The 25,404-nt window shown below is 41.2% G+C and overlaps 1 protein-coding gene across 3 annotated transcripts in view; it reads left to right on the top strand.

The window, feature by feature from the left end:
* The first annotated feature begins 60 nt into the window (after positions 1-60).
* The window catches only part of bcorl1 (BCL6 corepressor-like 1), a 36,568-nt gene continuing 11,224 nt past the window's right edge, over positions 61-25,404 (top strand). Inside the window, exon 1 of one of the 3 annotated variants that reach the window (XM_055926844.1) lies at positions 61-258. Coding sequence is in view for 1 of the 3 variants with exons in the window: in XM_055926843.1 (XP_055782818.1) it covers positions 20,197-20,222 (26 nt within the window). In the remaining 2 variants the exon portion in view is untranslated. Of the gene's footprint in view, positions 259-19,920; positions 20,223-25,404 lie in introns of those variants that run through there. The other 2 variants (XM_055926845.1, XM_055926843.1) reach the window with 2 other exon arrangements.

Here is a 25,404-nt window from a genome sequence, read left to right as displayed (position 1 = left end):
ATCACCACCTGTTATTCACCTGTAGGCCTCTGTCGGCGCTAGGACCCAGGGTGCGCGATTTTCATCTCCAGCTGCTGCGGTCTGAAAACGGGCGATGAGAGAAGATCGCGAGGAGAAGCCGACATGTCACACTGGAATTATTCTACCACAAAATCACATTCCTGACCTTTAACAGAAGTCACCAAGTCTCAAACAATCACTTGTCGTGGTGTGAAAAGCTCAATTTGCGAGCTTTGAAAGGGCAGTTTGGAGCGCAAGGTAAGGCGGTGCGATACCATGCGATTACTAATAACAAAGGCGTACTGGAGAGCAGGGGGCAATAAGGGGGGCATTGCACAACGGCATAGAGGGCAACAGTCAACTCTCCCAAACTTTTGCTGTGAATAATTGTGTACAGTAAAGTTTGTAAATCCACGTACAGGCCATAACAAACCTGTCTAACGGTATTCAAGGTATGCATTTTGGTAACGTAAAGTCTTCAAGTGAGGATAAACGTGTCACATGTTTCTTGGGGTGAATTCCTGTCTCAGTCGGCAGTGGCACACATTATATTTTGCTAAGGCTACTACAACCAAAAAAGGTCGTGAATTCTAGTTTCACTGTATTTCATTATAACATTAATCTTCCATCTGCCATGAGTTTACACATCGTGGCATCCTCAACCTGCCAACTCAGAGCATCGTCTCCAACTTGTTCTCTGCCTCCATGGTATAGCCTACATCAGGTCCAATCCTTTTACGCACATATGAACAAAAGTCATCGTCTTTTTACATAGTTGGTGGTGGCATATTTCATGCTTTGCATGATTTACTACGTTCTCAACGTAAACATTATGTCAGGTAATGGCAACCGCGAACTCAGACGGGACATGCCATGCTGTAGCTACTACTCTATAGCAGCCGTATCCCAGGCCTAGGTTGTTTGGACGAGGCGTTCGAATATTCCATAAATCGACCAAATTTACTCTCGGTAGCCTAAGCCCCATTTTGAAAGGGAACGACAGTAATTTTGACGAGGCCTCAAACAAAACATTGTGGCTTCATTCACTGTAAGCTTGCTGTTTTAAGTGTGATTGTTTTGATCACCAGTCAAATGTGCACAGGAGTGTGCAAATGTATATTCACTGTATTTACGTTTTTTGAGCCTATGGCTTCAAACGTTCATTGCTAGTGGCAGTGACCAAAACTAGTCGATAGCTAAAGACCGGAGCAGCCGGCCACAACCGGGATTGCTTTCGCTCTGTCGTTGAGGTCTCTGGGTAACCCCGCTCTGACACAATGCAATGTGGAGACAACCTGGTTCCTCTTGTGCTCGATAGGAAGGCACAACAATCAGTCGTGTTTTTCTGTAGCTCGTGTAGTGTGGTGTGTATATTGGTTCTATTTTGATATTTGGCAATATGTCAACAACTAGTCTGTCAGCCGACATGCAACACTCAGTGCTGTTCGCGAGTGAATGGTGTTGGGCAATGGGCAAATGATCCTACACTCCAATAGCTAGCTATCTTCACCGAGATGAAGGCTGCGAAATAGTAGAAAGACGAAAATGTATCCGGTGGGGTGCATCACTGTGCAGCAACGGCCGGGAGACAGGAAAGAAATAGGTCATTGTTAAACAACAAACTTGTTTACTTCCATTATCATTTAGACTACCAGACATTTAGACATTTGCTATAACCGGGTGTATATATCACAGTTATGTCATTCACAAGCCTGTGATATTGTATTCCATAAGCTACTTAGTGTATACCTGCGTATGATTTAGGTAAGAATCCTGCGCTGGCCTGATTAAAGGTATCCGAAATTGGGAAAGCCAGATGTGCCAAAGGCTTTTTTTTCTAGATGTCAACTGTATGAACGCGTGGCCTGCTGAATGTTTTGGCGTACGCTATTGTGTCTATTCTGCATTAAGCAGATAACACAGGCTTCGAGACCAGTCTTTAGGCGGTTTGACCTTGCAAGGTAATATAACTTATAGGTTCTCAGCTCGCATATTATAGCCTCATTATATCGAGTGGCGAAACATTCCAGTGTATTTTTAGGACAAGCCTGTTCAAGTTAACTGTAAGATGTATCCACCTGACACTCGTTGACACTTGCAATCAGTGTTAAATTGGTGGAAAGGTTGATCCTCTAACCTTGATCATTCACGCCTATTTTACCTCAGCATTTACAACTCTATGAAAACAATTAATCAATGCTCCAAAACGTGAAAGAGGTGTTGTTAATTGTTAATTACCACCTGTAATGGCGTATATGAGAGGAGTGATTATCAGCATCATAATTCATCATGAAAACGTGTAGGTCACTTCAAATATTGAAATGCTTATATCTCTGAACTATCAGCCAACAGGACTTGGGCTGATACACTTCTCAAACATTACTTATTGTATGCAGATATATTGGTCATCATAATAATCACTCAATAAAAAGGCGTTCATACATCACATGGTGCCAATAGTATTGAATATTATATGAGATAAAGGTTGAATTTCTGAACACATAATGCATATTTTTCAAAAATTGATTCATCTCACATTCAGTAGGGGACAGATCGAAATTTACCAGGAGGAGGGGCTGGTCCAACTTGAGGTGTCTTTAAAAAAAAATGCACTTCCCTTCCCCAACGTTACAAATGTTTTCACATGACCTTCCCCTTGTACAGTAAAATAAATTGAACGCCCTCCCTCCTCAGAAGTAACTCAAAATAATGTTTAAGACCACAAATATGAATAACTGTAGCGACCCTTTGTTTATAAACGAGGATATCGACTTTGCCACTTCAGCATGCTTTTGTGGCCCAGTTGGTGCCAAGCAGGGCTACGAGCCAGAAGGTTGGGGGTTCGCTGACCACCATAGACGAGCTCACTCTCCCTGCCTGTTTCATTACACTACAATCAGAGTCAGCTGCATACATTGATCAGCTATGGGGAAAGCAGATTTTTTACATTATGATGCCATATTTATAATTATATAAAATATATGCAAAGAATATTCCAGCGACAGGTTTCTGTGCCAATGCACCACACAACCAATAACAAAGCATACTAACTTCGGGCACTTCAATATCATGGTTTGCGTTTTCAGCACCACAATAAATAGACTATGTAAATTTCGACAAACAGAAAATACATCCCTCCCTACCTTGTAGGCTTACCAAATATAGAAGGCTTGGCTTGACAATATCTGAATGTCATTCAAGTTTTGGTGTTTTGTAACAGATGTCTCTTTCCATTCAGCCATTGGCTGCTGCATAGTTTGGATTTATATATTTTATTAGTCCGTTTTTAAAAATATATACACAAATATAAAATACACAATATATACACGATACAGTCGGGGACTTATTTCCATTGTGGTCAATATTTTTTACGTAGATACAGACACATTACAGAGATAGAGACGAAAAAATGCTCAACCTCCAGATGAGTATGAGGGAGGAGTTTAAGTATATTTCTTAAAAGCTTGTTTGGCTGGTAGCTTATTCTTTCGATGTTTGGGGCTGCTTGTGAACCATGATGTACAAGCATAATCAAAGTGACATTGGACTAGCGCACTAGCTTCGTTTTCATCCAATTGGCGACAGATTTTCGAAAATATTCATAACAATATGCCATTTCAGAGTTACCTTTTGGAAAATTTTGCGCCGGACAACATGACCGGGAAGATTTTAATTTACCAGACATTTGAGGAATTTACCAGACATCCATATGCATTCATATCCAACCTGGCGCAGCCAGCAACATCAATAAATGAGGGATATTGGCCAAATGAGCCACATTTACGCATCCTTAAAAACAGCCTATAACAAATTACAAAAACACTATTACATGTGTTTCGATGTTTAGCATATGCTAAACCTATTTTTGCTATTGGTTTTTAGGCTACTTTCCTGAAACAATAATTGTCCACCTCACGGTTCATTTGTATCAGGGCATTGTATGCATAGGCCTATAGGCTTAGGTGTCCACTGTATGATATTAACAATTTAATAAATATATACAGTAACTGTCAAAAGTTTGGACACATTTACTCATTCCATGGTTTTTCTTTATTTTTACAATTTTCTACATTGTAGAATAATAGTGAAGACATCAACACTATCAAATAACACATATGGAATCATGTGGTAACCAAAAAGTGTTAAACAAATGAAAATATATATTATATTTGAAATTCTTCAAAGTAGCCCTTTGCCTTGATGATTGCTTTGCACACTCTTGACATTCTCTCAACCAGCTTCATGAGTTAGTCACATGGGATGCATTTGAATTAACTGGTGTGCCTTGTTAAAAATTAATTTGTGGAATTTCCTCAGAAATTGCAGCACAAATAAATGCTTCACAGAGTTCAAGTAACAGACACATCTCAATATCAACTGTTCAGAGGAGAGGAGGAGAATCAGGCCTTCATGGTCGAATTGCTGAAGAAGACAAAAACACTACCGAAGACACAAATAAGAAGAAGAGACTTGCTTTGGACAAGAAACATGAGCAATGGACATTAGACCGCGAGAAATCTGTCCTTTGGTCTGATGAGTACAAATTTGAGATTTTTGGTTCCAACCGCCGTATCTTTGTGAGACACAGAGTAGGTGAACAGATGATCTCCGCATGTATGGTTCCCACCGTGAAGCATGGAGGAGGATGTGGGGGTGCTTTGCTGGTGAAATTGTTGTGATTTATTTAGAATTCAAGGCACACTTAACCAGCATGGCTACCACAGCATTCTGCAGAGATACACCATCCCGTCTGGTTTGTGCTTAGTGGGACTATCATTTGTTTCAACAGGACAATGACCCAAAACACACCTCCAGGCTGTGTAAGGCCTGTTTGACCAAGAAGGAGAGTGATAGAGTGCTGCATCAGATAACCTGGCCTTCACAATGACTGACCTCAACCCAATTGAGATAGTTTGGGATGAGTTGGACCGCAGAGTGAAGGAAAAGCAGCCAACAAGTGCTCAGCATATGTGGGAAGTCCTTAAAGACTGTTGGAAAAGCATTCCAGGTGAAGCTGGTTGAGAGAATGCCAAGAGTGTGCAAAGCTGTCATCAAGGCAAAGGGTGGCTACTTTGAAGAATCTAAATTCTAAAATATATTTGGTTACCACATGATTCCATATGTTTTATGTAATAGTTTTGATGTCTTCACTATTATTCTACAAATAGTAAAAATAAAGAAAAACCCTTGAATGAGTAGGTGTGTCCAAACTTTTGACTGGTACTGTATATATAAAGGAAGAGAAGCTTAGGCCTAACCCCAGAGAGATAGAGATATGTTGGTGGCATGCTATGGCACCGACATGCATTTTTTTATATCTGATGGCTACTGCGTCTGCTATAAAGATATATACTGAAATAAAATATAAATGCAACAATTTCAACAATTTTACTGAGTTACAGTTCATATAATGAAATCAGTCAATTTAAATAAATTCATTAGGCCCTAATCTATGGATTTCACATGACTGGGCCTGGGAGAGCATGGCCCACCCACTTGGGAGCAAGGCCCAGCCAATCAGAATTAGTTTTCCCCCACAAATTGGCTTTATTACAGACAAAAATACTCATCAGCTGTCTGGGTGGCTGGTCTCAGACTATGCAGCAGGTGAAGAAGCCGGATGTGGAGGTCCTGGGCTGGCATGGTTACACGTGGTCTGCGGTTGTGAAGCCGGTTGGACGTACTGCCAAATTCTCTAAAACAACTTATGGTAGAGACATTTTAGAGTGGCCTTTTATTGTTCCCAGCACAAGGTGCACCTGTGTAATGAGCATGCTTTTTAATCGGCTTCTTGATATGCCACACCTGTCAGGTGGGTAGATTATCTTGGCAAAGGAGAAATGCTCACTAACAGGGATATAAACAAATTTGTGCACACAATTGGAGAGAATTGCATCTGGAACATTTCTGGGATCTTTTATTTCAACTCATGAAACATAGGACCAACACTTTACATGTTGCATTTATATTTTTGTTCTGTATAGACATACATAATGAGGGTAATTCATGAATTATATTATTGGTTATTTTAACCAATGCATTGAATTGATCATTTTTTTACCCAATGCAATGGGTTATCTAATCAACCCACATTTGGGTTAACTATAACCCAATAGCTGGTTTCATAATAACCCATCTATATTCTTATTTGTATTTATTTTCTCCCTATTTTAATACTATTGTCATTAATTTAAGCAACAATACAATATTTAGATACTGAATGATGAAAGTAACGGATAATACAATGCATTGCCAAGCATAAATAATTTTTATTTCCTGCTAATAAAAGGTTTTCATACAATGTCAATGTGATTATTAATATTTAATAGTTGTATTTAATAGCTTTACACTTTAAACTCCTACCCATCAATACGCCACCCCCATTCCTTAACACATGGGATGTAAAATAAAAGTTAGAAAAAGACAAATACACTACATTTCAAAAGGTCCAGCAAGCAGTGTTTCCCCTATATTAATTTAGCATTGGCGCATCGCTGACGCTAAATTGTTGCCGTCGCTGCAACAAAAAAACTGTCAACTGGGTGGGACTTCCTATGGGTTAAGGAAGGATCACAATTCCATCCAGTTCATCGGGAGTGCTCAGACAATGAATTATATTTGTGAGCAAACATTCCATAACCGCAGGTGGCAGTAAATCGTCAACCTTGTCTTTATACCTGTTCAAACAACACACTTCAGGTGGCAGTGTGCACCCTTTCAGTTTGTTTACCAACTCATAGAAGTAGTAGGTGAAGAAAAATGTACTACTTCAAAATGGAGATGGCCTCAATGGCACTGCCCATTCTCTCAAACACCATAATGGGACAGATGGAATGTTGCGTCCTCTAAATATCTCTATGAGAAAACGCTATTAATAGATGTATGTAATAATTGTTAGCAAAGATGCAGTAACGTTACGCTAGTTAAATTATATTTGGGTTTAATATAGAATTCTCTGGTGATGTAATTGAGATCAAGAGATAATTAATGAAACTGAACATAATAAAATGTTCATGCATTTTGGAGTAGAATGTCCCCAGTAGTGACCTTCTCACAGTCATTCAACAAAAATGTAATCTCCCGGGGGGCATTTCCCCAGACCCCCCTGGGAAGACCACAGCTTGTATACTTACATGTTGTATTATTAGGGGTGAATCATTTCCCCATCCATTCTGTATGACCATGGACGCAGGATGGCAGGTCCCACCTTCAGGGCCACATCACAAAACAGGTCTATAGGGGAAAACAACATTTCAAACAAAACCCAAATTATTGATGATATCAAGAAAACATATTGGATCAGGGCATTGGTATGTCAATTTCCATAAAGAACAAGAAAAGTATGATGGCGAAAAGCATAATTATTATTGGCCTAGTATATTTTTTACATTGTCTTACCATTAGAAGGGTTTCAGCATCCTTTGCCAGGTCACTTGCCCTTTTCTCCCCCTATGGAAGACAACAACAAGTCCAATGAAACTCCACAGGTCCCCCCTGCATTTGATGAAACACAATATACAGTTGAAGTCAGAAGTTTACATACACCTTAGCCAACATTTAAACTCAGTTTCACAATTCCTGACATTTAATCCTAGTAAAAAAGTCCCTGTTTTAGGTCAGTTAGAATCACCACTTTATTTTAAGATTGTGAAATGTCAGAATAATAGTAGAGAGAATTATTTATTTCAGCTTTTATTTCTTTCATCACATTCCCAGTGGGTCAGAAGTTTACATAATTAGTATTTGGTAGCATTGCCTTTAAATTGTTTAACATGGGTCAAACGTTTCGGGTAGCATTCCACAAGCTTCCCACAATAAGTTGGGTGAATTTTGGCCCATTCCTCCTGACAGAGCTGGTGTAACTGAGTCAGGTTTGTAGGCCTCCTTGCTCACACACGCTTTTTTTTTTTTTTTTTTTTTTTATCCCCTTTTCTCCCCAATTTTCGTGGTATCCAATCGCTAGTAATTACTATCTTGTCTCATCGCTACAACTCCCGTACGGGCTCGGGAGAGACGAAGGTCGAAAGTCATGCGTCCTCCGAAGCACAACCCAACCAAGCCGCACTGCTTCTTTAACACAGCGCGCCTCCAACCCGGAAGCCAGCTGCGATGCAGTAATCTAGACCACTGCGCCACCCGGGAGGCCCTCACACACGCTTTTTCAGTTCTGCCCACACATTTTCTATAGGTTTGAGGTCAGGGCTTTGTGATGGCCACTCCAATACCTTGACTTTGTTGTCCTTAAGCCATTTTGCCACAACTTTGGAAGTATGCTTGGGGTTATTGTCCATTTGGAAGACCCATTTGCGACCAAGCTTTAACTTCCTGACTGATGGCTTGAGATGTTGCTTCAATATATCCACATATTTTTCCATCCTCATGATGGCATCTATTTTGTGAAGTGCACCAGTCCCTCCTACAGCAAAGCACCCCAACAACATGATGCTGCCACCCCCGTGCTTCACGGTTGGGATGGTGTTCTTCGGCTTGCAAGCCTCCCCCTTTTTCCTCCAAACATAACGATGTACTACAGTTCTATTTTTTTTCCATCAGACCAGAGGACATTTCTCCAAAAAGTACAATCTTTGTCCCCATGTGCAGTTGCAACCCTTAGTCTGGCTTTTTTATGTCGGTTTTGGAGCAGTGGCTTCTTCCTTGCTGAGCAGCCTTTCAGGTTTTGTCAATATAGGACTCGTTTTACTGTGGATATGGAGACTTTTGTACCTGTTTCCTCCAGCATCTTCACAAGGTCCTTTACTGTAGTTCTGGGATTGATTTGCACTTTTCGCACCAAAGTATGTTCATCTCTTGGAGACAGAACGCATCTCCTTTCTGAGCAGTATGATGGCTGCGTGGTCCCATGGTGTTTATACTTGCCTACTATTGTTTGTACAGATGAACATGGTACCTTCAGGCGTTTGGAAATTGCTCCTAATGATGAATCAGACTTGTGATAGTCTACCATTTTTCTCTGAGGTCTTGGCTGATTTCTTTAGATTTTCCCATGATGTCAAGCAAAGAGGCACTGAGTTTGAAGGTAGGCCTTGAAATACATCCACAGGCACACCTCCAATTGACTTAAATTATGTCAATTAGCCTACCAGAAGCTTTTAAAGCCATGACATAATTTTCTGGAATTTTCCAAGCTGTTTAAAGGCACAGTCAACTTAGTACGTAAACTTCTGACCCACTGGAATTGTGATCCAGTGAATTATAAGTGAAATAATCTGTCTGTAAATAATTGTTGGGAAAATTACTTGTGTCATGCGCAAAGTAGATGTCCTAACCGACTTGCCAAAACTATAGTTTGTTAACAAGAATTTTGTGGAGTGGTTGAAAAACTAGTTTTAACGACTCCAACCTAAGTGTATGTAAACTTCCGACTTCAGCTGTATATATTTATTTGAAACAATGTCTTAAACTGAAGAAATACAGTGCCTTCACAAAGTATTCATACCCCTTGACTTATTCCACATTTTGTTGTGGTACTGATAGAATTCAAGATCGATTAAATATATATTTTTCTCACCCATCTACACACGATACCCTATAATGACAAAGTGAAAACATAATATTATACATTTTTGAACATTTTATGAAAATGAAATACAGAAATATCTCATTTACTTAAGTATTCACACTCCTGCGTCAATACATGTTAGAATCACCTTTGGCAGAGATTACAGCTGTGAGTCTTTCTGAGTAAGTCTCTAAGAGCTTTGCACACCTGGGTTGTACAATATTTTGTCATTATTCTTTTCAAAATTGTTCAAGCTCTGTCTAAATGGTTGTTGATCATTGCTAGACTACCATTTTCAAATCTTGACATAGATTTTCAAGCAGATTTAAGTCAAATATGTAACTCGGCCACTCTGAGCATTCACTGTCTTCTTGGTAAGCAACTCCATTGTAGATTTTTGCCTTTTTTTAGGTTATTGTCTTGCTGAAAGGTGAATTCATCTCCCAGTGTCTGTTGGGAAGCAGACTGAACCAGGATTCAGGATTCTGAACTCTAGGATTTTGCCTGTGCTTAGCTCCATTCTGTTTATTTTTTATCCTGAAAAACTCCCCATTCGTTAACAATTACAAGCATACCCATAACCTGATGCAGCCACCACTATGCTTGAAAATATGGAGTGGTACTCAGTAATGTGTTATATTGGATTTGCCTCAAACATTTAAACTTTATTTAACCTTTATTTAACTAGGCAAGTCAGTTAAGAAAAAATTCTTATTTACAATGACGGCCTTGTGTACAGGACATTTTTTTTTTTCAGTATTACTTTAGTGCCTTGTTGGAAACAGGATGCATGTTTTGGAATATTTGTATCATGTACAGGCTTCCTTCTTTTCACTCTGTCAATTAACTGAGTTAAGTAGGACACCTGTATCTTTGTAGTGATAACTTCACCATGCTCAAAGGGATATTCAATGTCTGCTTTTTTACATTTTTACCCATCTACCAATGGGTGCCCTTCTTTGCGAGGCATTGGAAAAACTCCCTAGTTGTTGGGGTTTAATCTGTGTTTGAAATTCACTGCTCGACTGAGGGACCTTACAGATAATTATATGTATGGGGTACAGAGATGATGTAGTCATTCAAAAATCATTTTAAACACTATTATTGCACACAGAGTGAGTCAATGCAATTCATGTGACTTGTTGAGCACATTTCTACTCCTGAACTTATTTAGACATGCCATAGCAAATGGGTTGAATACTTTCGGCTTTTCAATTTTCATCCATTTGTAAAACTTTCGTAAAACATAATTCCACTTTGACATTATGAGGTATTGTGTGTAGGCCAGTGACAAAAAATATAAATTGAATCCATTTTAAATTCAGGCTGTAACACAACAAAATGTGGTAAAAGTCAGGGGTGTGAATACTTTCTTTTAACATTAGCCTAAGTTGCAGATGACAAAAGTTAAGACAAGAGAATTTTAATATCGCATAACTCTTTGCAACAATGGGACCAGCTATGCTAGTTTGCAACGGCGCTGGTCGTTAGCAACGGCACTAGTAGTTAGCAACGGCACTAGTAGTTAGCAACGGCACTAGTAGTTAGCAACGGCACTAGTAGTTAGCAACGGCGCTGGTCTCATGAATTTGTTTATTTTCGAAAAGCTTCCATATGGAATTATAACTTGTCTTAACCTTTGTTATCTTCAACCTAGACGTTAGCTGCTGTAAAGTCACCAGAATTATTTGAAATAACGATTGAGGTAGTCATGTTATCTAGCTAAACAATTAGCTCATTTAAATAACTATAAATAAAGGTTAACTTACCCGTTTGTCTCTGTCCAGTGGCACAATAAGTGGCAATGGGTTTTGCAGAGAGTTGCCGTCCCCCTGTACCCGCCTGTTTGGGTTTGATTACAAATGCCTGTCGTGAGATTAATTTACTTGTACCCAACCTGTTGAGTTACTGCTAAAACAACCCAACAAGCAGGAAATAACCCAATAAAAAGACCCAACATCAGTAACCGTTCTATCGGAATGTGGAAATAATACATTTTTTGCTGTGTAGGCCTATTGTGCCTCAATGAAAGGGCCAGGTTGTCATGTGTTTCAATTGATGAAATATACTGCATCTCTAAAATGACCCTTATCTTATATCAGTACTCTTGACTGATGTCAAAAACTTAAACATAGGTCTACAGTGCCTTCGGAAAGTATTCAGACCCCTTGACCTTTTTCCACATTTTGTTACATTACAGCCGTATCCTAAAATGTATTAAAACAACATTTTTTAAAAACAGATACCTTATTTACATAATTAATAAAATGTATTAAAACACAATACAATAAAAAACAAAACAGATACCTTATTTACATAAGTATTCAGACTATGAGGCTATGAGACTCGAAATAGAGCTCAGGTGCAACCTATTTCCATTGATCATCCTTGAGATGTTTCTACAACTTCATTGTAGTCCACCTGTGGTAAATTCAATTGATTGGACATGATTTGGAAAGTCACACACTTGTCTATATAAAGGTCCCACAGTTGACAGCGCATGTAAGAGCAAAAATCATGCCTTGAGGTCGAAGGAATTGTCCGTAGAGCTACGAAACAGGATTGTGTCGAGGCACAAATCTGGGGAAGGGTACCAAAATATTTCTGCAGCATTGAAGGTCACCAAGAACACAGTGGCCTCCATCATTCTTAAATGGAAGAAATTTGGAACCACTAAGACTCTTCCTAGAGCTGGCCGCCCGGCCAAACTGAGCAATCGGGGGAGCAGGGCCTTGGTCAGGGGGGTGACGGAGAACCCGATGGTTACTCTGACAGAGCTCTAGAGTTCCTCTGTGGAGATGGGAAAATCTTCCAGAAGGACAACCATCTCTACAGCACTCCACCAGTCAGGCCTTTATGGTAGAGTGGCCAGGCGGAAGCCACTCATCAGTAAATGGCACATGACAGCTCGCTTGGAGTTTGCCAAAAGGCAACTAAAGGACTCTCAGACCATGAGAAACAATATTCTCTGGTCTGATGAAACCAAGGTTGAACTCTTTGGCCTGATTGCCAAGCGTCACGTCAGACTTGGGCAAAGGTTTACCTTCAAAAAGGACAACAACTCTAAGCACACAGCCAAGACAACGCAGGAGTGGCTCCAGGACTGTCCTTGAGTGGCCTAGCCAGAGCCTGGACTTGAACCTGATCGGACATCTCTGAAGAGACCTGAAAATAGCTGTGCAGCGACGCTCCCCATCCAACCTGACAGAGCTTGAGAGGATCTGCAGAGAGGAATGGGAGAAACTCCCCAAATACAGGTGTCCCAAGCTTGTAGTGTCATACCCAAGAAGAGTTGAGGCTGTAGTGCTGCCAAAAGGTGCTTCAACAAAGTACTGAGTAAAGGGTCTTAATACTTATGTAAATGTGATATTTCAGTTTTTAAATTTTTTATAAATTTGCAAACATTTCTAAAAAACAGTTTTTGCTTTGTCATTGTGGGGTATTGTGTGTAGATCGATGAGGGGGGAAAAACTAAATCAATTTTAGAATAATGCTGTAACGTAACAAAATGTTGAAAAAGTCAAGGGGTCTGAATACTTTCCGAATGCACTGTATATCTAATGCATAGTTTTCATTGACTCCACACATTAATGATAAAACTGGGGAAGTTATATGAGATGTAAAGAAAGATAAGGATATGTGCAGGTCGAGTTCACCATTAATATTTGGAATTTTCCCTGAGGTTTCAGTCATGAAGCAGTGTAAATTCATTTGAACCATTCATCCTCAGAAATTGATTTTAATCAGAATATTCTAACAGATAAAACTGTCTGCACAGTGATAAGAAGATGAAGAAACGAATTACCATGCAAGAGGGGTCAAGGACGGGTTTAGGGCCTATATGCTGTCCTGTGACTATATGAATGAGTTTGAGCAGGAAGAGAGGTGGAGGAGTTGGGAGGACAGCGAAGGTCAATGTGAAGAGAATGTCAGAGAGTCCAGTTAAAATAACCATACAGAAAACAGTACCAAGTGATGTAGGGGAGACAGATGTGGGGTGTGAGGTAGAGAACGACTGATAATCGTCCGAGCCAATATATCGGGCCGATATTGGCCTTTTCTTGTCTATCGGCCCTGCAGCTATACCAGCCGCCACTCACCGCCTGAGCCACGAGCACTGCACAATGCAGTGGAATATCTAGCTCATTCTCTAACAGAAAGGTGCAGTATTAAGAAAATTATAAATTAACACAGTGACAAAAATCAAACTTCTGTTGAAAATATTAGTTTAGTTAATTCACTAATAATAAGGCTTGTGTCAACGTGCCTGAGCATGCATGCAATAAGCAAGCTAGCTAAGCATGTAGCTATGTGACCTGTTAGAAAGATTATGATAAGTCATCCTTTCATCTGTGTTGTTAGCTAGCTAGCTGTATTATCTACAATGCTAGCTAGCTGGCTAGATAAACGTGGTGCTAAAATATCAGATAGGAGCTAATAGCTGGTTATCATTTTGAACATGCAACGTTTTTGGCAACGAGCCATCTGACTTGGGGTGCAACGTTAGCTATTAACTGGTGTGCTGGTGTGCAGCTGCAATCGTACCCGTCGATTGAAAATTAATAGTCGGATTGGATGATTGTCGTAATAGAGAAAGAAGGAATTGTTTTAAAATGCCTAAATAAAGGTTGGCAATAGGTTTAGCTACCTAAGAATCTTCCTTCATGTTTATGGTCCAAGAAAGCTGTAGATCAGTGCACGTGTGTGCATTCTCACCTCTCAAACTACGGGCAGATTTGAGTCATTTAGACAGAACGTGCAACATTATTTCATCTTTTTGCCTGCCCTCGCTCTCCTTGTTAAATATTATGCAAATATATGACTTGGTAGCAAATGTCGTCGCCATTGAGCTAGTTCTCATAGTAGCCGTAAACAGCACCAAGTGATATGAGCGATGGAGAGAGATATGAAAGGGAACGGAGTTACAGCCTAGCTCTATCCAATCGTAGCAGTAGGATCAAGTTAAAACCTGTTTCTTAACAGATAGCTGAACTAGCCAATTGAGTTGTTTCAAATTTTGTCCTGGCAGCTGAGTTGTTTAGAGATGCGTCCTGACAGCTGAAAAAAAATACTTTTTCCAGATAACGGAAAATGCATCCGTGATCACAAATCATGACCTTAAGTTGAACCCATTTGTATGGGTCAGCAGTGCCTACAGTATATGATGTCCTTCCATACAGGCGTGACATGCTGGAGTGACACATTGGGGCAGCAGGTAGCCTGGCGGGTAGGAGGTTGCTGGATTGAATCCCCAAGCTGACAAGGTAAAAATCTGTCGTTCTGCCCCTGAGCAAGGAAGTCAACCCACTGTTCCCCGGGCGTGTTGATTAAGTCAGCCCCCACACCTCTCTGATTGGGTTAAATGCGGAAGACACATTTCAGTTGAATGCATTCAGTTGTACATCTGACGAGGTATCCCCCTTTCCCTTCTATGCAAATGTTGTTAATCAGTAAGCTATCAGTCCCAAATGGAAGGCAAACAGATCAAATCATATTGTATTGGTCACATACACATAATTTAACAGATGTTATTGCGGGTGTAGCGAAATGCTTGTGTTCCTATCTCCAACAGATTGTTAATCATCTAGCACAATAGACTCCACTGATCAGCCAAAACAAGCTCAATAACTCAATGCATGCACACACTTCTAATGAATATGCTTTTACCTGTATTGTGAATAGACCGAGGACATCTTAATTTACACAGTTTATCAATAGATTTACCATTCAAATACAAGTATTACCATTATGTTGTAATGTAGTTAGATTGTTTTTACCAAAGTCAAATGTATTGTTTGATTAAAATTTTAAATGTTCACATTTAATGATATTGAATATTGGCCTAAAATAACGGTCATCGTTATTAGCACAAAAAAAATCCGTATCGGTCTTTCTCTAGTGTGAGGTGGGGAAATGGTTGCCTGGCTACCCAAACTCCTTGCTTTGGCCAAACACTACTCCATGCCCACAAACATTAGTTTCTTCTCCGCAATGAGTTTGGATCTCAGTACCTCCCCAACAATTTTTAGAAACACATTCTAACCGTTCTGATTGGTCCCAGAAACCGGTGGGTTGGGCTAGAGCCAGAACACACATGGATAAAGCATTTGAATGTGTCATTGGCTTTGAACTACAGAATGGCCCCTGGAGGGGATGGCCACCATTTTACGGACTCCTGACCAATCGTGCTATTTTCGGTGTTTTTTGTGCTGATCTTAACGTTTCATATGATCGAAAATAGCTTCTGGACATCAAAACAGTGATTACTAACCTAGTTTTGGATGAGGAATGCAATTTCATCGAATCGGAGGTAATGGACATGATGCTCTTCCCAGACCAGGCCCAAATTCCTGTCACTCTGAGGAGGAGGGGCCGCTATAGGGGCCAGCGTGCGGGATATCTAACAAGAATGTGACGGTGAGTGGATAAGTCACCCTTACCCTCCATTCTATTGGTGAACGTGCAATCACTGGAAAATAAACAGGATGAGCTCCGTTCAAGACTGTCATATCAAAGTGATCTGAATAACTAATATCCTATGTTTCACTGAAACAAGGACATGGAAAACATAAATCTAGCTGTTTTTTCTGTACATCGGCAGGTCAGAACAGCTGCATCTGGTGAGGTGAGGGGAGGGGGGGGGGGGGGTGTTGTCAACAACAGTTGGTGCGCAATGTCTAATATAAAGTCTCGAGGTTCTGCTTGCCCGAGTTAGAATACCTCATTATAAACAGTAGACCACGTTATTTACCAAGAGAGTTTTCATTTATATTTTTCGTAGTGGTCTATTTACCACCACAGACCAATGCTGTTCCTAAGACCGCACTCAACGAGCTGTATGAGGCCATAAGCAAACAAGAAAATGCTCAGAAGGATTAGAAGCTCCCTAATGGCCCGGGGATTTTAATGCAGGAAAACTGAAATCCGTTTTACCTCATTTCTACCAGCATGTCTCCTGTGCAACTAGAGGCAAAAAAACTATAGATCACCTCTACTCTACACACAGAGACGCATGCAAAGCTCTCCCTTGCCCTCCATTTGGCAAATCTGACCATAACTACATCCTCTTAATTACTGCTTACAAACAAATACTCAAACAGGAAGTACCAGTGATGCGCTCAATACGGAAGTGATCCGCTGAAGTGGACTCTAAGCTACAGGACTGTTTTGCTAGCACAGATTGGAATATGTTCCGGGATTCATCCGATGGCATTGAGGAGTTTACCACATCAGTCAACGGCTTCATTAATAAGTGCATCAACAACATAGTCCCCATAGTGACTGTACCCACACCAAAAGCCATGGATTACAGTCAACATCCAAACTGAGCTAAATGCTAGAGATGCCGCTTTCAAGGACCGGGACAGAAATCCGAAAACTTACAAGAAATTCTGCTACGTCCTCCAATGAACCATCAAACAGGCAAAGTGTCAATACAGTACTAAGATCAAATCCTACTACACCGGCTCTGACACTTGTCGGATGTGGCAAGACTTGCAAACTATCACGGATTACAAAGGCAAACCCAGCTGCGAGCTGCCCAGTGACGCAAGCCTACCAGATGAGCTAAATGCCTTCTATGCTCGCTTTGAGGCATGCAACACTGAGCCATGCATGAGAGCACCAGCTGTTCAGAACGACTATGTGATCACGCTCTTCGTAGTTGAAGTGAGTAAGACCTTTAAACAGGTTAACATTCACAAGGCCGAAGGGCCAGACGGGTTAACAGGACTTGCGCTGACCAGCTGGCAAGTGTCTTCACTGACATTTTCAACCTCTCCTTGACCCTAATACCCATATGTTTCAAGCAGACCACCATAGTCGATGTGCCCAAGAGTGCCAAGGTAACCTGTCTAAATGACTATTGCCCCGTAGCAATTGAATCTGTAGCCATAAAATGCTTTGAAAGGCTGGTCATGGCTCACATCAACACCTTCCTCCCAGACACCATGGACCCACTCCAATTCGCATACTGCCCCAACAGATCCACAGATGGCTCAATCTCTATTGCACTCCACACTGCCTTTTCCCACCTGGACAAAAGTAAAATCTACGTAAGAATGCTGTTCATTCGCTACAGCTCAGCGTCCAACACCATTGTGCCCTCCAAGCTCATTACTAAGCTAAGGACCCTGGGATTAAACACCTCGCTCTGCAGTTGGATAATGGACTTTCTGACTGGTCACCCCCAGGTGGTGAGAGTAGGCAAAAACACACAGAGGGCCTAGCACGCTCCCATTCACATCGACGGAGCTGTAGTGGAGACAGTCGAGAGCTTCAAGTTCATCGGTGTCCACATCACTAAGGACCTATCAGGGTCTAAACACAAAGGGCACGACCACACCTCTTCCCCCTCAGGAGGCTGAAAAGATTTGGCATGGGCCCTCAGATCCTCAAAAAGTTATACAGATGCATAATTGAAAGCATCTTGACTGGCTGCATCACCGCTTGCTATGGCAACTCCTCGGCATCCGTCCTGCATACAGCCTTTTACATCACTGGGTCCGTTTTCCAAGTCATCCAGGACCGCTATACCAGGCGGTGTCCAGGGAAGGACCTAAAAATTGTCAAAGACTCCAGCCACCCAAGTCAGTCTGTTCTCTCTGATACCGCACGGCAAGCGGTACCGGAGCCCCAAGTCTGGGACCAAAAAGCTCCTGAACAGCTTCTACCGCAAAGCCATAAGACTGCTGAACAGTTAAACAAATGGCTACTCAGACTTTCTGCTTTTTACCCCTACCTACATGTACATAGTACTTTAATCAATCAATCACCTAACCTACATGTACATACTGTATTACCTCAATCAATCACCCCAACTACCTCGTACCCCAGTACGCTGACTTGGTCCAAGTACTCCTTGTATATAGCCTCATTATTGTTATTTTATTGTCACCACAAACGACTTCAACGATGGCAGTCTCAGACTTGAGTATGTAGCGAACATAGAGCAGCAGAATAATTCATTTGAGTAGTAAGACAAGGGAAATGGTGCATTTCTGGATATCAGTAAATTAGGATTGTGATTGGGGAGGGGATTGAAATTGAAGATGCCTGGAATAGGGCAAAAGGGGTTGAATTCAGAGCAGTGATGGAGGTCAGTGTTAAGATGTTTGAGGTACACGTTTATTGGAGGCTTGGTTGTCAAGAGTGTGTAAACTTTATTTAACTAGGCAAGTCAGTTAAGAACAAATTCTTATTTACAATGATGGTCTACCACGGCCAAACCTGGACAACACTGGGCCAATTGCGCGCCGCCCTATGGGACTCCCAATCACAGCCAGATGTGATACAGCCTGGATTCAAACCAGGGACTGTAATGACCCCTCTTGCACGGAGATGCAGTGCCTTAGACCGCTGCACCACTCAGGAGACGGGGAAAGAGAGGCATTAGGGCAATGTGTACTGTCAAGTAGTGTAAGCAGGGTATGTATAACTGGACCTCAAGGGGTGAGAATATAATGTGGTCATATCAATCTTAATTATTTTTGTGAAAATGTAATGTTTCATGCTGTTTAGGAAAGTCTGTCCAAATGCATTTCTGCCACAACCAGCAAGGCTATGCCTATTGGCCATACATCAAATCCATAAAGCCTACTGTAATTTCATATGATAATGATGGGTACACAATTAGAGCTGGGAAGATAAACCGAAAATGATCGACACTGACCAATACGAACACTTATCGCAGGCATTTTGCTGATATCATTCATTACGACATGTAGCCTATACTAGAGAAATGTGAAGTTAGAATTAAATAGGTTTGCTAATATGGGTCATTGTTAATGGGACAAGTAATTGATGGCTAAAACCATCAAAATAGTAATTGTAGTTTAAAGGATAATTAATAAAGAAAACGGAGGTGCACATTAATGTTATATACTTATCTTTCTATTTATCGTTATTGCACCTATTCAGGCAATTTATTGCGATATGGATTGTTGTCTATCGACCAGCTCTAGACTCCATAACATAACTACACAGTGAAATTTTTGTATTTTCCCTTCACAGACCAGCCAAGATCTTGGTCCCTCGTGTTAATTCGCTGCTCTAGAACTAATGCCTCACTCTTTTTTGTTGGCCTGCTTTAGTCCATAATGCAACCATCATCCGTATGGGTACTTCCATTTATTGGATTATATATTAGTGTTATTCGTGCATTCATTCAATATAACTCGGTGTCTTTATGATGAAAATGTCAATTTTCACTTTGTTAATTCGGTAAGCTTTTTCAGTTTAGCGCACCGTTGCGATCCCCCTTTCCCCTTGAGCGGCTGGTGTACTGCGTTGCATGCTGGTACCTGCAGTCCTTACTCCTCCCACTGCATGATATGTATCGTTTGGGCGTGGATAGCCAAACACTACAAGTCCCAGACTATCAGTCCACCTTCTTGCCCCTCTCTCCCACCAGACCGTAGACCGAGATACTGTACGGACTGTCTTGACGAACCCCCCCGACTTTCAGAACCGAAAACCGTCGAGATTAGTGAACAGCAACCTACAAGAACGGAAGACTTGATTCTCGCTGGAGCCGTGATATATACTGTTAATTCATACCCTGGACGAACGGGTTTGTAATTGTTTGTGCCATTTGACATCGTTATCTTGCTTGCTAATTACCTTTCGAATTATTCCGTATCAGGGACGAGAAGACTCGGTTCGGGTCGGACTCTTGCATGTCTTTGAACACAGAAGCGGTTCGGTAAGGGCTGATGAAAGAGTCAAATCAACATTTTGTGTCGCACGGCCAGAGATAAATACAGTAGCCTGTCTAAACATGCTTAGCACTGTGTAATGCAGACCAATACTGGCTTTGCGGAGACTTTGCTGCGCAGGGATCTGAAAATTGTTCGTGGTATTTTGAACATGAGTTACATTTTGTTTTCCTTATTGTGTATGGTGCACGTTACAGTAGCCAACTACAAGTTATGTGTAAATTGTTGCCCTACCCTCCGTTAGTTCTGAAATACTTTTCATAAGAAAATGAGCTTAGGAAACAGTTAAAGTGTAATATATATTCCTCATACAATCAATATTAGTCTATGCAATACAATCCAACGTTATACCATTACATCGTTTCTTCAGTCATGTTATTTAGCAGTAAAATACGTCATGGACAGTACCTCGTGGTCTATGGAATGATTAAATAATATAGTCATTGGAGTTTGGAATGTTTATTCCGCGATATTTGGCTGTTGATTGATGTTGGCTTCATTATGTGACAGTCGTTAGGCACATAATGCATGTATCATGCAAGTGCGGATGGACGATGTAAGTATTTGATAGGGCAAAGGATATTCTCGTGTCAGTCGTTTCGTTCTAGATATTGGAAATGCTTGCATTGTAGGCTATTGTGCTGGGTGCTATCGCATCATTCTCGCTTCAAAAATCAAGGGTGAATTTGGTTCCATTTTGATCATGTGTAGTCTGTCTTGGACAGGCTGATCACCTGAGAGGCAATAGTGTCGTCCTTACCGATTATCATACTACAGCTCGCCAGCTCTTTGGGCGAGTGGGATGCCCGGAGTTTTAGCATGAATATGTTGGTTTTATAGAGATTAAACCAATTTCTCAATTAGTTGAAATAGTATAATAAAACGACCCCGCTCGTCGACTGTATTTTCTGCATTTTCAAATGCATAGATTTGACACTCGAATGCGTCTCTTTTGTGCATGTGTGCTCCGGGCTGCGCAGTCAGTTGACCAGACGGACAAGTCGTCTCGAGTCAGAGGGAGATCAAGTCATCTCGAGTCAGAGGGAGATTATTTTATTCTTATTTAGACGTAGCCGAAAGACTCTATGGGATAGCCACCTCATTATAGTTGGGACAGCTGTGACTTTGTTTTACCAGCATGGTGTGCAGACTGACAGCATGAGAAATTAAACCCACAATATATGTTTCTAAAATACGTCCTAGCATTCCAATGGGCTACTCAGTGGAGGAGACGGCGTATCTGCAGCACAAAGACAAACTAGCAATATAAGCAAGTAGCAACATGAGGTTATGCGATAATGAATGCAAAAGCCTCTCATTTTCAGTTATAGATGCTTGCAACTATATTCAGCCCATGTTTAACGATTTCAGCGGAGATATGTCGCCTACCTGGGATGTCACTCACGTTTTCCGGTACGGGTATGTTTCGCCAACTACAATGATTTCAACACCCGGTACGTTCCTCTGATATTTGCTGGTGGATAGTTATACCGGACCCATTTGTAGTCATCACATTAATTGTCGGGTGGGGTGGCTGCCTCACCTTTCCTCGTAGGGTGTGTTGACGTGTGTAGGGTGGATGTCTGAAAGCTTTTAAAATGTTGCTTTCGGTCAGATATATTCATGAAGTTGCCATTCTTTAGAAATAACGTTACTGGAAGATTCAAATGATTGTGCATGCATGTGATACTTAGTGCCTTAGCCTGTCTGCTTAGATGTCACTGCTAATTGTTCTCTTTACTTTGGAATTTGGGCATCATGGTCAAGGGCTCAAGGCAAAGGGAAACAGAAGCTAGATTTGGATTTTGAGGCTTCTTTACTCCCGGTGCTTTGAGATATACCAACTTTAGAATTCATTCTTGAGTAATATAGTATCTGTAGTTAAGATTAAGAATGTGTATTACATTATATGGCATCATCCCCAGGTTCTCCTTGCCCCTCAGATTGATCTCTAACATGAGCTGGAAATGAGCTGAGGGTTAAGGCCGCATGAATGAGTTTGGTAGAGAGGGATTTCAGAATGATGTATGATGAAGGGTGGTGAGGAAACCATTACCCCTTCCCCCACCTGCCTACCATGTTTCTACTTCTCTCCATAGTCTCAGCCAGTCCACTCTGCTGCAGCGTGCATGGCTTGGTCAGCACTGACCATGTCCATCCGTGCAACAGTAAAGGAGAACTGTGAGAGAGGTCATAAAATATGGTTTCCAAGTATCAGGCAATATGTGACAATTTCCCTTGGTGAGGAGGGCAAAGCATCAATTCCTATGTTAGTATCTTTATGTCCATGCAAATAGGCCTACCCATAGTTAAATTACAAAGTATACATATGGAGTAAGTGAAAGTTATTGACACATATGCCTTGTACCGATATTGGATATTTCTTGATAATATGAATATAACATAAAATTAAAAATAATATAAAATAGAAAGTAATATAATGTCAATTTTTTTACTTAAACAATCAATTTACCTTCTTGGATTTGTGACTGAGGACAGTGTGGCATCTCACGTCATCAAGCTTCTCTTTCACACAGAAAACTATCGAACAATTTCTCAATAAAAAGCACAAAAAATGACAAAACAGTGTTGTTTATCCTAAATGTGCCAACTTAACATGAGTTAATGCTACTGTTAGGAATGTATAGTAGCGTTAGCAAAGGGCTGGCTAATTTGTTCCCTAACAAGACAAGGTAACTGATATTTTGCTAACCTCTTCTATGGCAAGACTCATGACCTAAGAATGAGGCATTTGACCAGTTTCGGGTGTATTGAGCCAATGACACCATGATGAAAAATCGAATCCAAATCAAATGTTATTGGTTGCGTACACATATTTAGTAGATATCGCAGGTGCAACGAAATACTTATGTTTCTAGCTCCAACAGTGCAGTATACCTAACAATACAACACAATACACACAGAGTCCGGAATACAAATATATATACACTATATATACAAATGTATGTGGACACCCCTTCAAGCTAGTGCATTCGGCTATTTCAGCCACACCCACTGTTGACAGGTGTATAAAATCGAGCACACAGCCATGCAATCTCAATAGACAAACATTGTTAGTAGAACAGTCTTACTGAAGAGCTCAGTGACTTTCAACGTGGCACCTTCATAGGATGCCTCCTTTCCAACAAGTCAGTTCGTAAAATATCTGCCCTGCTAGAGCTGCCCCTGGTCAACTGTAAGTGCTGTTATTGTGAAGTGGAAACGTCTAGGAGCAACAATGGCTCAGCCATGAAGTGGTGGGCCACACAAGCTCACAGAATGGGACTGCAGAGTGATGAAGAGCGTAAAATTGTCTGTCCTCGGTTGCAACACTTACTACGCGGTTCGAAACTGCCTCTGGAAGCAACGTCAGCACAATAACTTTTCATCTGGAACTTCATGAAATGGGTTTCCATGGCCGAGCAGCCGCACATAAGCCTAAGATCACCATACGCAATGCCGCATATAAGCCTAAGATCACCATACGCAATGCCAAGCGTCGGATGGAGTGGTGTAAAGCTTGCCTCCATTGGACTCTCAGTGAAAACACGTTCTCTGGAGTGATGAATCACGCTTCAACATCTGACAGTCCGACGGAAGAATCTGGATTTGGCGGATGCCAGGAGAACGCTTCCTGCCCTAATGCATAGTGCCAACTTTAAAGTTTGGTGGAGGAGGAATAATGATCTGGGGCTGTTTTTCATGGTTCAGGCCAGGCCCCTTAGTTCCAGTGAAGGGAAATCTTACTGCTACAGCATACAATGACATTCTAGACAATTCTGTGCATCCAACTTTGTGGCAACAGTTTGGGGAAGGCCCTTTCCTGTTTTAGCATGACAATGCCCCCGTGCCCAAAGCAAGGTCCGTACAGAAATGGTTTGTTGAGACCGGTGTGGATGAACTTGACTGGACTGCACAGAGCCCTGACCTCAACCCCATCAAACACCTTTGGGATGAATTGGAACGCCGACTGCGAGCCAGGCCTAATTGCCCAACATCATGGACGGGACCAACATGGGCGGGACCAACTCCATATTAATGCCCATGATTTTGGAATGAGATGTTCGACGAGTAGGTGTCCACAAACTTTTGGTCATGTAGTGTATGTACAGTACCAGTCAAAAGTTGCTTTTCCTTCCCTCTGCTGTCCAACTCATCCCAAACCATCTTATTTGGGTTGAGGTCGGGTGATTGTGGAGGCCAGGTCATCTGATGCAGCACTCAAATAGGCCTTACACAGCCTGGAGTTGTGTTTTGGGTCATTGTCCTGTTGAAAACAAATGATAGTCTCACAAAGCGCAAACCAGATGGGATGGCGTATCACTGCAGAATGCGGTGGTAGCCTTGCTGGTTAAGTGTGCCTTAAATTCTAAATAAATCACTGACAGTGTCACCAGCAAAGCACCATCACACCTCTTCCATGCTTCACGGTGGGAACCACGCATGTGGAGATCATCCGTTCATCTACTCTGCGTCTCACAAAGATACGGCGAATGGAACAAAAACTCTCAAATTTGGACTCATCAGACCAAAGGACAGATTTCCACTGGTCTAATGTCCATTGCTTGTGTTTCTTGACCCAAACAAGTCTCTTCTTTTAGTAGTGGTTTCTTTGCAACAATTCAACCATGAAGGCCTGATTCACGAAGTCCCCTCTGAACAGTTGATGTTGATATGTCTGTTACTTGAATTCAGTGAAGCATTTATTTGGGCTGCAATCTGAGGTGCAGTTAATTGCCGATTTCTGAGGCTGGTAACTCTAATAAACTTATCCTCTGCAGCAGAGGTAACTCTGGGTCTTCCTTTCTTGTGGTGGTCCTCATGAGAGCCATGCATTCATCATAACGCTTGATGGTTTTTGTGACTGCACTTGAAGAAAGAAAAAAATGAAGTTCTTGACATTTTCCGGATTGACTGACCTTCATGTCTTAAAGTAATGACGGCCTGTCTATTCTCTTTGCTTATTTGAGCAGGTCTTGCCATAATATGGACTTGGTATTTTACCAAATAGGGCTATCTTCTGTGTACCAACCCTACCTTGTCACAACACAACTGATTGGCTCAAACGCATTAAGAAGGAAAAAAATTCCCCAAATAAATTTTTAACAAGGCACACCTGTTAATTGAAATGCATTCTATATGACTACCTCATGAAGCTGGTTGAGAGAA

This window comes from Salvelinus fontinalis, chromosome 6 (genome assembly GCF_029448725.1).
Source record: "Salvelinus fontinalis isolate EN_2023a chromosome 6, ASM2944872v1, whole genome shotgun sequence".
Classification (NCBI taxonomy): Eukaryota; Metazoa; Chordata; class Actinopteri; order Salmoniformes; family Salmonidae; genus Salvelinus; species Salvelinus fontinalis.
Note: the sequence above shows the minus strand (reverse complement) of the source record. Positions and strands in the feature narration are given on the sequence as shown.